The sequence below is a fragment of the Monodelphis domestica genome, chromosome 7, assembly GCF_027887165.1.
Source record: "Monodelphis domestica isolate mMonDom1 chromosome 7, mMonDom1.pri, whole genome shotgun sequence".
Lineage (NCBI taxonomy): Eukaryota > Metazoa > Chordata > Mammalia > Didelphimorphia > Didelphidae > Monodelphis > Monodelphis domestica.
Window position 1 is genome coordinate 84988436 of NC_077233.1, and position 14458 is coordinate 85002893.

Genomic DNA, 14458 nt, shown 5'->3' on the forward strand with positions numbered 1-14458 from the left:
CCTGCTCTCAGCTGGAGTAAGATTTCTTCAAGCACATTTGAAAACAAATAATCACAAGCAAATAGAGCCAAGCTCCCATCAGTCATGACTGTTATCATAAAGAGTCCAGAGGATGTGCAATAAGATGGTAGATTGAGCTGGGTGAATTTGTCTGGGAAGGCTTTATGGAGTACCTTAAGCTGTACTGAAGAGGAAGGTAGACATTTCAGGAAGAAAAATGGGCTGAGGAAGTTCCCTAAGGCCAAATTTATATGGCTGGAGAAAGATGATGAAAATGACACTGTGGTTAGTGTTGAGGAAATTCAGTGTCTGCTATGGGGGAGGAGAGATTGTCCCTGGAATTTCAGACTGAGGGACATGAAGCTGTAGGGGAAAAGCACTGGATTTTAAGTTTGTGAGGCCTGAGTTTGAATCACTTAATTAGCTTTGGGACCAAAGGAAAGGACCTTCAGTTTCCTCATCTGCTATGCAAATAACACCTCCTGATCTACCTCAGAAGTTTGTGTTCTGGAACAGTCAAACAAACAAACTGAAAATTTAATGTTTTGTTCACAATTCATTCTCTCACTCATTGTGGGCCAAATCCTTCAAAAACTTACTGCACAGCACAGGCTTGCAATAATGGGTGTCCACTGACTCTATCTCTGCCTTTTATCTCCTCCTAATCTAGACTGCATGATCAATTTTTCTCAAGCACCATTCTATCACACCATTCCCCTCTTCTGGTTACTCCAGTGATTCCTGGCTGACCTCAGGACAGTCCCTTGACTTCTTGAGTCTCTTAACAGTCCCCAGCTACTGGTCACTTTCACTGTCCGTTCTGTCCCCTTCTGCCTCCGGGAGAATGAGTGTTTCTGGAGAAAGGTCTGAAATTCTGGACAAAGTCATGGTGTCTTATTCCAAATGTATTCTAACTGTTGTTCAGCTCATGTCACGCATTCCTCAAAACAGCTGTTCCAGATTTCCAGATCCTCCTCAAGCCCCTGGATAGATTAAGCAGCAAACACCGAATGCCTATCCTTGTGCCAGACTGCTTGGCAGTGGGGAGGCAAAAGCACGGGACAGTACCTGCCCTTAGAGTTTTACATATCACGAAGAGGCTGCAACACATTTCCGGAAGTGATGGCCAAGGAAGGACGCCCGGGTCTGGGCAGTCAGGGTTTCTGAGTAGAGGCAGACGGTCACACCATTCCCAGGAGCAAAGGCTATATCCGTGGGATTACTGCGTCCTGAGCAGGAGGTGCCACGAGGGGTTGGGCAGAGAGCGAGATGGCCACGTCGGGATAGGTGGCAAAGGGGGAAGAAACATGGAGCCAGAGAAGGCAGCTGAACTTTTTTTTAAAGGAGCTCCCTCACATCCCCACCTGCAGGTTTCAAAATAACTCTTCCCCCTTAAAATACGCGTCCATCTATTTCTTTCTGTCTAGCCCGCGATCTGTGGGATCCACAACAGCCTCATTCTTCCTGCCCCTCACGGCCAGGCTTCTTCCAGGGTTCACCCACTCGCTTCTAGCAGCAGTCTTCACCTAGCCTTCTCTTCCCACCTCTCTCCCACAACCCAAAGTACAGTATTTTCTACTAGGGGCGGGCACAGGCGTATTTAGGGACTCGGTGTCGGCTGCGTTGGGCTAAATCCGGTTACAAGTAGAAGTGAAGAGCCCTACCAAAGTGCAAAGGAACTTGGCGGGGCCCCCAGCATAGGGGAGCCAAGAAGCAAACCAACAAAAACTGAACTAGGAGACGTTTTATCAGGGCCCTAAATAAAAAATTCAGGGGGAGGCATGGAAAGGAAGAAAAATTGCCAGGATTGGGCTTGGGCCAGCTGTGGCACAGGGTCGCGTGAGTGCCAGAGGGTGGCTGGAGGATGAGAGAAAACGTGGAGGGTCGCGGTAACTTTGCGGCTGAAAAAGAACGCGATTGGACGACCTCGGAAGACAGGGACTGGCGGCTGAACCCGCCTGGAGGAAGGGGTGAAGGAAGGGAGAGATGTCAGGTACAAAAGAAAGCTCTCCGGAGCCGAGAGACTGCCTGAGGACGGGGTGAGTGGGGACGGGGCGGAGAGAAGGCGGAGCAGGAGTAGGGAGTAGGAGGGTCAGGGAGAAGCGTTCCTCCTCCCGCCCGCAGGCGGCGCTGTGGAGGTGGAATGTGGGAGAAAGGACTGGCCCCTCCTAGAGGCCGACAGGCCGGTTCCCCGGATGCAGGTCGCGTCCCAGACCACGAAGTCTGTGGGATCCACAACAGCCTCATTCTTCCTGCCCCTCACGGCCAGGCTTCTTCCAGGGTTCACCCACTCACTTCTAGCAGCAGTCTAACTCCTAGCCTTCTCTTCCCACCTCTCTCCCACAACCCAGACTGCTGGGCAGTTGCCCTGGGCCGGAGGAACTGGAGGCATGGCCGCGGAACCACCTGCTCGGGTAAGAACGGCCCCCGCCCGGGGCCTGGGGCGAGAGGCGTGTCTGTAATAACTCCCTGATGGAGTGATTTAAAGTTTGCCAGCGCGTTATCTGTAATCCCTTAGAACTGTGCTGCAGGGACCTCTGCTCCTGTATCCTAGACGAGGAGCCCGAGGTTCCCAAGATTAAGCCCTTCCCCCGGATCTCGCTGCTGGCTGGTGAGGGGAACAGCCTCCCGCTGCTACAGCCTATCGGGCATGTCTTCTCCAGCGCCTCGGTGTCAGGACTCTGGACTGGGACTGAGGACGGAGAGATCGACATACCCCCACCCCCAAGGAGGCCCCTGAGCATCCCAGGCCTCCAGCCTCCGGGCTGACGTCCTTTACCCACCCCCATCCCAGAGTAGGGCTAGGCAGGAAGCCTCTGAGACCCACTGTTGGGGCTGGCTTGTGCTCTCTAAGAAATAGATGGCCTTTCTCTAACACGTGAATGTTGTCAAAGCACTTTGCCCCACAATAATTTATGAGATAAATAGGTTTTATTTTCTCCTTTTTGCAGATGAGACAATTGAGGATTAGAGTTTTAACTGATTTCCCAAAATCGATTAGATAATACGCGTTAGAGAATTTGAACCCAGGTCTCCATAGACCTAGCAGTTTTCCAATTACACCACACTATATTTTCTCAAGGTATACATTCAGCATCTTAAAATGTCAGAGTATTGTAGTAAAATATATCTGCCCAAGATTTTGATTTATTTGGGGTGTAATTATCAGGTGTGTCATGAACTTTCACCTGATGAAAATCTGCTTTGCTTGAGAATTTGCCACCATGTGTTATGTTTGGGAAAAGAGGCCCTATTTTCTTGGAATTTTCTGTGTTCTGGATTCTTTTGGAGCACTCTGATCACCTTAAAAATGCTGAAAAGAGACTTTCTGGAAATCAGTTTTGTAGCATCCTATGTGAAATGAATGGGATTGAAAGAGTTTATATGAATTAGTGGTAACTAAAAGTGATGGGTTTCATATTTGTAGTTCCAGATACCACTGACATTTGATGATGTGGCCATGTATTTCTCTGAGCAAGAATGGAGAAACTTGGAGGCTTGGCAAAAGGAACTTTATAAGAACATAATGAAGTCCAATTATGAGACTTTGGTCTTCCTGGGTAAGATGACTTAGTGATGTAGTAAGGAATTCTTTATTTTATTTTTTTATTTTTTTCAATTTAACAGGGGACCTGGAGGTCCCCTTACAGTAGAATTGTGTAGGAATTAACCAGCCCACAGTGACAGGAAAGAGAAACTATAGAGTCAGGAAGGTGGAACCATAGAGACAGGAAGTGAGGTAGGAAACGGTTATAAAAGGAGTCAGTTGCTGACAGTTGGGGCTAGTAGTTGCAGGGAAGTTGGCTTCTGAGAGGGTGTTGGGTTGGTGGTTGTCTTTTAGTTGCTAGAATATAGAAGCAGGCCTGAGCCTACTGATAGGCCTTTTTGGCTTTAGCCTTTAGAGGGCTTTTTGACCTTTTCTGGGATGGGGGGTGGCTGGTCTTCATTGACAGACCTGATTGGGGTTGGATTAAACACTGATTGGATTGGTTTGGATTGGGCTGGATTGGGTTGGAACTCTGTGGAGTGATTGTTATTAGTAGTAGTTATAGGTAGATATAGGCAGTTTTAGGTAGTAATTAAAGGTAGTTATAGGATCACTACTATAGACATTAGGAAATTTTCTTTCTCTACCTCTTTCCTATATTTCTCTCCTTTACTATTTTACTATATTCTTTTACTATCTATTTTAATTAAACTAAATTGTTATATTGTTAAAACTGTTAGAAGTTTTCTTTTCTCTCGCTTAAAGAGATAATATTAATTTACAACTCTACTATATTCTCATTAAAACTTAAATTATTAAAAGCTGCTCTCTTATTTTGCCAACACCTCTAATTTATTGGCGAACCTTATTGATGATTTTCATGAAATCAGATTGCAGGAAAGGGGTTTTATGAAATTATTCATTGCTTTGCTTTGTTCTGACTTCTTCTATAAGAAAACCTGAAAGATGGTTTTTAATATTTGTTTTTTTCCTTGGGCCTTCAACATTGGGAGACTGAAATTAGTATATAAGAACATCTAATATGGCATCAATCATCTGAACCGCCACAAGGCAGCTTTCAAGGTCATTTTCTGGTATAATGTGGAGGCATATCCAGCGTGCTCAAATAAAACATCACGACTATCCCATCATTCACCAAATATTCAGCTCCTACTTTGTACCAAGGCACTGGGCTAGGTAATACAAAGACAAAAATGAAACAATTCCTGCTCTCAAGTAACTTTATATATGTGTATGTTTATGTGTATTTCCACTCATGCACACATAAGCACTTTATATATATATTATATACAACATATAAGTGAATTGACAAATTGCTTCTATATTATGTATGATGTATCTCTCTGCTCATGCACACACACATATTATATGGTATATGTAATATGTAATGTACATATCTACTTGTATATAGATCTTATAATATATGCCTACATTAAAAATAATAGATAATATTCATGTATCTTTCTACTTGTATACACATGCATACATTGTATATTTTAAATATAATGTATATATTCATTTGTGTAGGCATACAAATATATACAATTTATGTAATATTCATATATCTTTACATGTACACATTATATATTTTAAATATGATATCTGTATATCCATTCATTTGTGTACATATATTATATATAATATTCATATAATGTATATATTCCCTCATGTACATAAACATATCTCTAGATATAGATATATTACAAATGAATTTGTATAACAGCCAAGGATTTTTGAGCCTTTTTTTTCTTTTGGAATGCTTTCTGTGAGTTTGTCATCCTTAAGATCCTGGAGACAAAGGCTCTGTTTTTCTCATCTTTTTTACCTTGCTTTTTGGGCTCTTGTATTTCTTCAGTCAAATCCAAGAACTCTCTGTTGTGTGCCTAGTAACATTAAATACCCACTGAGGGAAGGGGGGGCATATTTTCTAACCTCTATGTATTACATGATGCTGTTCCACTCTTTTATTGGAATCTTGGAGTTATGGTAGTCTGAACTCCATACTAAATTATCTTGAAGACAAATCTGTTTACACTATGCCTAGGAGGTGTACCAGGTAGAGAGGAGCCGGACAAAGGTAGAGCCAGAGAGAACCAAGCTGAGAGGAATACAACTGCCTTTTTGGACAGAGACAATCTGACAAAAAGGACTAGTCAGTCACTTTGGATCTGTAAATGGAATAAAAAATGATTTGCTGGGAAATGCAAGAACACTAAAAACATTATTGCCATTTTATGCAATGCATTTTCCCCTTTCCCCACTACTTCCATCTTGATCTCTTCAATATTATGGATATGTGAGATAAAGGGTACAACAATGAATAAACAAGGAACAATAATGAATAGAAGTCCAAAAAGTGAGGGACTTTCAGCCAAGTCATTATTTACTACCCTGTTGAGTACTTAGTAGTTTGACTAGAAGTTAGAGACAGACAAGTCAAGCTCTTTGCCATCAAGTAATTAATGATATTTTAAATCTTTCTTTTATATTAGGAATTTAATAAACTACAATTATAAACATTTCAGTGTACAAAGGAAAACAAAAAGAGGATTACATAAAGAACTGTGAACTTATTTATGGTTTGACTTTTTTTCCACTTCATACAGCTTGTTTTTTCCTTGTTTAATTCAAATTTAACATGGTACTTTCAGTGCTGCCTTACTTGTTTTTGATATATTCTAAGCTTCCTTCTATTTATTATTTTTTTTAATGAACCACTGATTCTTTTCTTTATTTTCTTCCTTTTTTGTATCTGAAACATGTATTTCTCATTCTGTGCCCCTTAGATCTTGCTAAGGGATATGAATCTTAAAATTTCTCAGACTTGTGAATCTTAAAAATTCTCAGACTCTACCTTAGAACATTTTTGGTTATGGCTACTATCCCCTTATTTTTCAATGAAGGGACTTTAGTCAGGAATGTAGGTGGGAACTCTAACATTACTCTACCCATACTTAGGCATACTTTAGGGGAAGATAAAGTTGTAAACTCCTGATTGAACAATGAAAAGTCCCCAACCCACATTTATAGTGAAGCAAGAACCCTTAAGCTAGGTTTATTTTTAGATCTAATACAAAGGGGTGCTAAATACCTATGAAGATCAAATTAATCAGGCAACTTGAAAAGGACAAGATTAGTCTATTCAGGTGTGAAGTCTCAAAATTTTAGTCTACTCAGGTGTGAATTTAGAATGGTCAGCCCTTTGGAAAATGTCTACTGTGATTGGTAGATGTAGAAATTTAGGGGAGGTGACATAGGAGAAAATTCTCTTTAAAAGGAGGTCAGAAAGGCCTCCTTAAGGAATTCAGCTGTGGAGCTGAATTGGAGGCTGGTCTCTCTCTCAGTGGCTGAAGTAAATTCAGCTTTGGAGCTGAGTTGGAGCTTGGACTAGTTGGAGTAGCTGGGTCTCTGAACACTAGAGTTTTGCTTGGAAAGATCTTATGGTGAGTGATTAAAGACTGACTTAGTTTTCTCTCTTGGCCTAGGCCCTAGCCTTCCTATTATTTCCACTTACTCTGTCTCTATCTCTTTTCATTAATTCCTTTATTTGTATTAATTAAAATCTCCATAAAACCCAGCTGACTTGGGTATATTTCATATTTGGGAAATTTTCCTATGGTGACCACTTTATTTTTAATATAAAATCAAGACACTAAAATTATCTTTACAATTTTGGCAATTCAAAGTCTTGAAACCATATTTTCATGGTCACAGTTTAAGGCAACTACTTTTTTGTCTGTAACAGGGGTAGGGGCAATGATTCATTATCAGTCTTCTAGAATCATAATTGATTATTGCATTGATTGTAGTTCTTGTCTTTCACAGTTGTTTTTCTGTACTATATATGTGGTCTTTGTAAAGTTCTGCTCAGAGTAACTTAAAGTATTATTAGAAGAAAAAAAGACTTAAATAAATGAAATCTATAGGGAATAATACTAGACAGTAAATTATAAAATGCTAAATTTTGGTGGTAGAGACCAAAAGTCCTACAGGAATTCAAATAAGGAAGCATAAGCTCTAATAATGTGAGCTAGACTGGTCAAGAAACGTGTCATGGAGGAAATGAATCTCAAAGGGCTTTGAAAGAAACATAGGATCCTTATCATTGGTAAACCTCATAAAATATAATATTTTTATTATTAGAGATATAATTTAGTTTTTACATATTTGAGATGGAAACCATATGATCAAAAGTCTAAAGATTGGCATGAATGAATGACAGTCCAATTTATTAGGCACATACTAAGTGTGCCATCTAGACAGTGAGACTACAAAGGCAAAAACCACTCACTACACTAAAAATGCTTATATTCTACTTGAGAAGAAATAAAACTAACTCAAGGGGAGAATTCATGTTAGGGAATAATGAAAGTTAAAGTTGGATTTGTTAGAGCAGCCTTGAATTCTCATGTTAATGATTTTCATGAGACATGATGGTATTAGGAAAACAGTAGGTTTTATAGTAAAGAAGTGACATGGAAAAGCATACTTTAGAAAGATTTCCTTAGCATTTCCTAGAAGGAGGAGGACAGACAAAAAGCCAAAGTTAATTTTACTTGAAGCAGGAAGTGATTTTAAAAAATGAGCAAGGGGGCAGCTGGGTAGCTCAGTGGATTGAGAGCTAGCCCTAGAGACGGGAGGTCCTAGGTTCAAATCTGGCCTCAGACACTTCCCAGCTGTGTGACCCTGGGCAAGTCACTTGACCCCCATTGCCTAGCCCTTACCACTCTTCTGCCTTGGAGCCAATACACAGTATTGACTCCAAGACGGAAGGTAAGGGTTTAAAAAAAAATGAGCAAGAGTAACAAAGAAAGAAACCCCCAAATCATGATTATCATCTGGGACAGTTCAGAGAAACCTAGAAAGATTTACATGAACTAATCCAGAAGTGAGAAGAACCAGGAGAACAATTTATACAATTTCTTTATCAGTGCAAAGTGCAACCACAGTTCCAAAAGACCAGTGATGAAGAATGCTATCTACCTTCTGACTGAGAGGTGGGACTTATATTTTCAGTCAGGGCCAATGCAGAAATTGTTTTTTCTTGATAATGCTTATTTGTTACAAAGGTTTTGTTTTTCCTCTCCCTCCCAGCTTTAAGGAGGAAGTAGGAGAGAAAGCCTGGGTAACAACAAGGTTCCTTTCAAAAGAAGAAAGAAAAACGGATCATTGAAGATTTTTTTTTAATGATTAGAAAAAAAAACAAAGAGGAAAACACAAATAAGCAGGACAGCTTTGAAAGTTATATGTTGAATTCATTATATACCTAAATGGAGAATCAAGCTATATACAATAGAGAGTCACAGCTTCATGTATAATCTTTTTCTTTACTGCTTTGTATGTGGTGATATTAATTTTGTTTGATATTTAAGTTTTACTTTTATTTTTTTAAAGAAGACTGACTAGTTGGATGCCAGGGATAAAGGAGGAGTCAAATAAGTCCTACCTATTTAAGTGTAGGAACTAGGAAAATGTAGGTACCAGAATTATAAAAGCAATTTTAATTTACTTTTTTAAGCACTGTATATCATATAGAGGGCCACATGCTTTCTGAAATGAAAGGATCTTTTTTAGAGTCAAAAAGACTTGGTTTCAAATCATCCTGAATCTTCCCTATATTGGCTGTGTAAACATAGGCAAGTAGCATTACTCCAATGACCTAGGAAACCTTCTAATACTAAGGTACACATAGGGTGTTGATTTGTATCAATGGAGGGAATTTCCACACCAGGAACTCTCTCATGCCAATGAAATCATAAGCCTGGGACCAAAATAAAAAGTATAATGTAGCATATTTAAAGATGTTAAGATGGCCTCAGACACTTCCTGCTATGTGTCCCTGGGTAAGTCACTTAACCTCGATTACCTAACTCTTACCACTCTTTGATGTTAGAATTAATACTAAAATAGAAGTTAAGGGTTTGTTAGAAGTAGGAGAAAAAGAAAAAGGAGTAGTTATGAGCATCAGAATAAGTCCAATAGAGAATTCAAATAGTTTAAAGAACACATTGTTGAGATGGCATCCCTCAGGGATACCTCATTTTAGAATCTATTTCCCTATATTATTCCACACTTCTCTTGTTCTTCTAGGAAACTAGTTTAATTGAGTCATTATCAGTATGATTTTTCAATTCAGCGACACTGAATGTAAGTAAATTTCTTTGTTTTGGGGCTCATTGCAGGCTATACCATTCCCAAGCCAGACTTGATCATCTTGATTGAACAAGGGAAAGAGCCATTCATCAGAAATCTGGGAAACTTGGAGAGAACAGATCTAGTAGTCAGCACCAATGCAAATGAGCTTCTCAACTTGAAGAGCACAAAGGGGCAACTGTTTGGGGGTAAGTGAGAAAGAATGAGGGCAGTAAAACTAAAGAGAGCATGTTGAGAGACTTAAAGGGTTGATCTGGGATTTGGTGACAGAGACACTAAATAGATTTCAAGGGTGTCCAGAGACCACCAAAAACCTTCCCTGTGAAACTGGGGACTTGCTTCTTCAACTGAACCCAGGGAGGAGTTCTCTTCCCAGACTGGTGCCTCATCTTTTACTCAGAACACTTTGCCTATGTTATGTGAGTGATTATTATTACAATTATTTGTTTCTCATAAAAGTCTCGAGTGTTAGAGCAGCATGGTCATCTTACAGCTGAGGAGGTAAAACCTAATATTTTCTATAAGAATACACATGCCAGCAGGCAGCTAGGTGGCTCAATGGATTGAGAGCCAGGTCTAGAGATGGGAGGTCCTGGATTCAAATATGGCCTCAGACATTTCCCAGGTGTGTGACCCTGGGTAAGTCACTTAACCCCCAGTGCCTAGCCCTTACCACTCTTCTGCCTTGGGACCAATACACAGTATTAATTCTGAAACAAAAGTTAAGGGTTAAAAAATATATATGTATTAAACAAGACAAAAAACTCTGTGTTCTGGTCAGAAATTGGGGAAAACAGCAAATCTGAATGGGCCTTCACCCTTGGGCTGTGGTGGCAAACCTATGGCATAGGGGGCACTCAGAGCCCTCTCTGTGGGCATGCATGCTTTGTCCCGCACAGAGTTGTTCATTACTAGAAAGCTAAAAGGACACAGGGCCAGGCTGCTCCCCTCTTCCCTTGCACATTTCTCATATCACCCGCCCCTCTAAAAGGTTCATTTAAAAAGTACTTTATAAAGTTGTTGAGTTCATTTCTTAGGCCAACATTTCTCCTTAAAGACTCATATCCCTCAAAATCTTGTTTCTGTCAGTAATCCATTTTGGGGCTGTTTGAAAATGGTAGATTAACATGGTCTTCAAACACCCCTGTGGAGAACTTAGACTAGAGAAAATGTACCAGGTACTCAATACTTCAGTTCTCCAAGCATTTATTAAATGCCTTCTATGTGCTCTGCATTAGAAAATGAATACTCAGTTTTACCAACCAGTCTAATTTCTGCTCTTCCTTGAGTCCTTTGTGAGAATCTGTATTCAGAGTCGAGGCTTCTTAACAACCTTATGTACTCCTTTATGACTTTATTGTTTTCTTTCCTTTTCCTAGGTGTGTCTATGTATTTGAACTGAGTCTTAGTAATCTGGTTGTTTATGGTTTAGTGAAGATTAAAATCCCACTTTGAGCAATACCTCATAATAAATTGCTGATCTTGCGGTATATTGAAATAATCTCAAAGGCTAGGTCAGCTGAACACATGTTCTAGAGGATTCTATGAGCCTAGAAAGACTTTGAGTAATATACTGACCTAGTGACAGATTATTGACTTGAAAGCCATGTAGCTAACTTCAGAGAGGCTTCTCTCCAGAAGATTGGCTATTAGGGGGATAAATGTTGGATGACCTCAACAACTAATGACAGTGTTCATCAGGAAATGAAAGGGTTATTTTATGTTAAGAGAGAGAAACTCATGCCAATAAAATTAAAGATCATTTGGAGAAATTAAGAAAGATTTCTTGAGACAGAGTAATAACTGCCCTAAAAGTGAGGCTTAAAAAGAACAGATTTTTTCAGTTAACCCAGGTCAGAGGCTGAAATGAAAGCCTTTACTATAAAGCATCTAGAATATTTAATGACTGGATTTTTGTTTTTAATTCCAGAGGATGAGGGATCTATGAATTCACAAGAGGAAAGGCACTATTTTTATGATTCTCAAAACCAGGATTTACCTGAATCATTATCAGGAAAAAGTAGAGAAGATTTCTTTACACTTGGTCAATGCAGCTCTTACTTAAGGAGCCCATATAACCAAGATTCACAGTCTTTAGCTCCTAAAGCCCGCAACATCAAGGAATCCAACTCATATAAGAGAGACTTGAACCACAAAACTGAGGGATCCCTTTCCTTCCAGAAAAACCTCACAAGGCAGAGCATCTCCTCCTGTCCTGACTGCAATCATGGCTTCTGCCTAAAGGGCCATATGAAGAAATACCAAAGAAGCTGTTCCAGAGGCCAGCTGCACCAATGCCCAAAGAGCAAGAAGATATTTAGGCAGCATTATGCTCTTCAGTGGCACCAGAGCATCCATGGTTGGCAAAGGCACTTGCCACAGAATGAGAACAATGAAAAGAATTTCTTCTTAAAGAGTCACATGAAAGCACAAGAGGGCCTGTCCAAAAGAAAGGGAGCATTTGTCTGGGACCTTACCCAGAAGACAAAGCTCCCTGAGCACAGCAGATCACACAAGAGTAAGAAACCCTTTTGCTGCCTCAAGTGCAGCAGGAGCTTCCCTAGGAAGGACCTGTTTAAGGCCCACCAATGCCTACACAACAGGGAGAGGCCCTTCCAGTGTCCAGAGTGTGACACCAGCTTCCGCTTGAAGGGGCAGCTACTCAGCCACCAATGCCTACACGCAGGAGACAGGCCCTTCCAGTGCCCCCAGTGTGATACCAGTTTCCATCTGAAGGCTGTTCTAAAAGCCCACCAGTACACACATAGTGGAGAATGGCCTTTCTCTTGCAGTGAATGTGGCAAAGGCTTCACCAGACAGTTCCACCTCACGGAGCACCTCCGAATGCATACAGGAGAGAAGCCTTTCCGGTGCCCCCAGTGTGACAAGAGCTTCCGGGTCAAGGGCTCCCTCAAAGTCCACCAGTGTGTGCACAGCAGAGATCGGCCATTCTCTTGTAAGGAATGTGGCAAAGGCTTCACTCAGCAATATAAATTAACTGAACATTTCAGAGTACATAGTGGTGAGAAACCCTTTCAATGCCCTGAATGTGACACTAGCTTCCGCTTGAAGAGTGGCTTGAATAACCACCAGCGCTTACACCACAAAGAGAGGCCATTCTCCTGCAGTGAGTGTGGCAAGGGCTTCACCAGACAGTTCCACCTCACGGAGCACCTCCGAATGCATACAGGAGAGAAGCCTTTCCGGTGCCCCCAGTGTGACAAGAGCTTCCGCCTAAAGGGGGCCCTCAGAGTCCACCAGTGTGTGCACAGCAGAGATCGGCCATTCTCTTGTGAGGAATGTGGCAAAGGCTTCACTCATCAATATAAATTAACTGAACATTTCAGAGTACATAGTGGTGAGAAGCCTTTTCAATGCCCTGAATGTGACACTAGCTTCCGCTTGAAGAGTGGCTTGAATAACCACCAGCGCTTACACCACAAAGAGAGGCCATTCTCCTGCAGTGAGTGTGGCAAGGGCTTCATTCATAAGTCTAGGCTCACTACCCACATCAGAGTGCACACAAGGGACAAGCCCCATGGTGACCTGAATGACCCTGATAAAAAAACAAAACCATGCCAGCTCTTTAAATTAATAGAGGAAGACTGGAGTTCCTAGATCCTGGAACTTGAGGACCGTAGAAATAATTTGCCCATACATCCCACTCATTTTACAAATGAGAAAACTTGGTGTCCAGAGAAACTAAGGATCTCCCCAAAAGTAAGTAGCAAATGCAGGACTAGAACCTAAAACTTGTGAGAATTTAATCTGTACCTCTCTTTCCTTTTTAAAAGGAAACTTTCATTTTTAATTCGAAAATCCATTTCAGTGTCACTCCCACCCTTTGATTGGATTAAGAACAAGGCCTGAGGCTTAGCTGTATAAGGAGGATACATGCTCAGTGTAGGAGGAAGCCAGAAACTTCTTGGCTTCCTGGGATCCCAGAAGACACTTGCCTCTTGTCCCACATGACTTCTGTTGTCTGGAAGACCAAACACTGACCTGGACTGAGGTCAAGTTTGTCCAATCAGGGAGACCCAGAAAAGGGGGTGAGGGGTAATAAATTATGGCTCAAGGAAGCTCTCTGAGCAGTGCTGGCCCAGAAGTAGGAGTGAATAAAGACTCAATGGAGCAGCCGAACTAGGGAAGAAAGTATGTGACTTGGCCATGTGGCTATGTGCCTTTTCTTTCTTCCACTCATTTTTTTCATTTTAATAAATAATCATCAATTAGCATACACTCTCCAGAGAATTTTAATCATAACAATTCAGGTGAACATGAAGCAGGAATCTGAACTCTTCCTTTTTCTTGCCTTTTCAAAAGTTTTTTTTTCTTTTCACATAAGCATAGCACATAGTATCCCCCCCAAAAGTATATATATATATATATATATGTTTATATATGTATAAAGTTCTAGGTTTCTGAGAAGCTGAAATCATCAAGGAGAAACTTTGAGTAAGATGACTGGTTTTTGTGTGTGTTTGCCAATTATTTGTGTTTGGATCTTTTTTTGTTGTTGGGGAATGAAGCAAAAATATAGTTTGGAAGAGCAGCAAAGTAAGCAAGATAGTAACTAGATAACTGAAGTTAGAAAAGCGCATTAAAAATATAGGACTAAGCAATATGACCTGTTTTCTCTGTGCCTTTTTTTAATCATTTAAAAAAAGAAAAACACAAATTAAGCTGTGCTAAGGAAGTTCAACAGAGCCATGTGACCTCTACAGAGAAGTCTTACTTATTAGACAGTAACCAACAGTGTCTCATTTGTTTTTTAATCGTTCAACAGTTTCTAACCTT

The 14458-nt window shown here is 40.7% G+C and overlaps 1 protein-coding gene across 3 annotated transcripts; it reads left to right on the forward strand.

The window, feature by feature from the left end:
- The first annotated feature begins 2128 nt into the window (after positions 1 to 2128).
- On the forward strand, positions 2129 to 14285 carry LOC103106385 (gastrula zinc finger protein XlCGF26.1-like). Of its 3 annotated transcripts, none has more exons than XM_016424572.2 (4): positions 2171 to 2414; positions 3428 to 3560; positions 9691 to 9849; positions 11592 to 14285. In XM_016424572.2, exons 1-4 carry the CDS (start codon positions 2391 to 2393, stop codon positions 13277 to 13279), a joined length of 2004 nt encoding a protein of 667 aa, XP_016280058.2. In that variant the 5' UTR covers positions 2171 to 2390; the 3' UTR covers positions 13280 to 14285. The 3 variants fall into 3 exon arrangements, with proteins under 3 accessions (XP_056660857.1, XP_016280058.2, XP_016280059.2); XM_016424573.2 differs by having other exon boundaries at positions 2194 to 2414; positions 3434 to 3560; XM_056804879.1 differs by lacking the exon at positions 3428 to 3560 and having other exon boundaries at positions 2129 to 2414.
- The last annotated feature ends 173 nt before the right edge of the window (positions 14286 to 14458 follow it).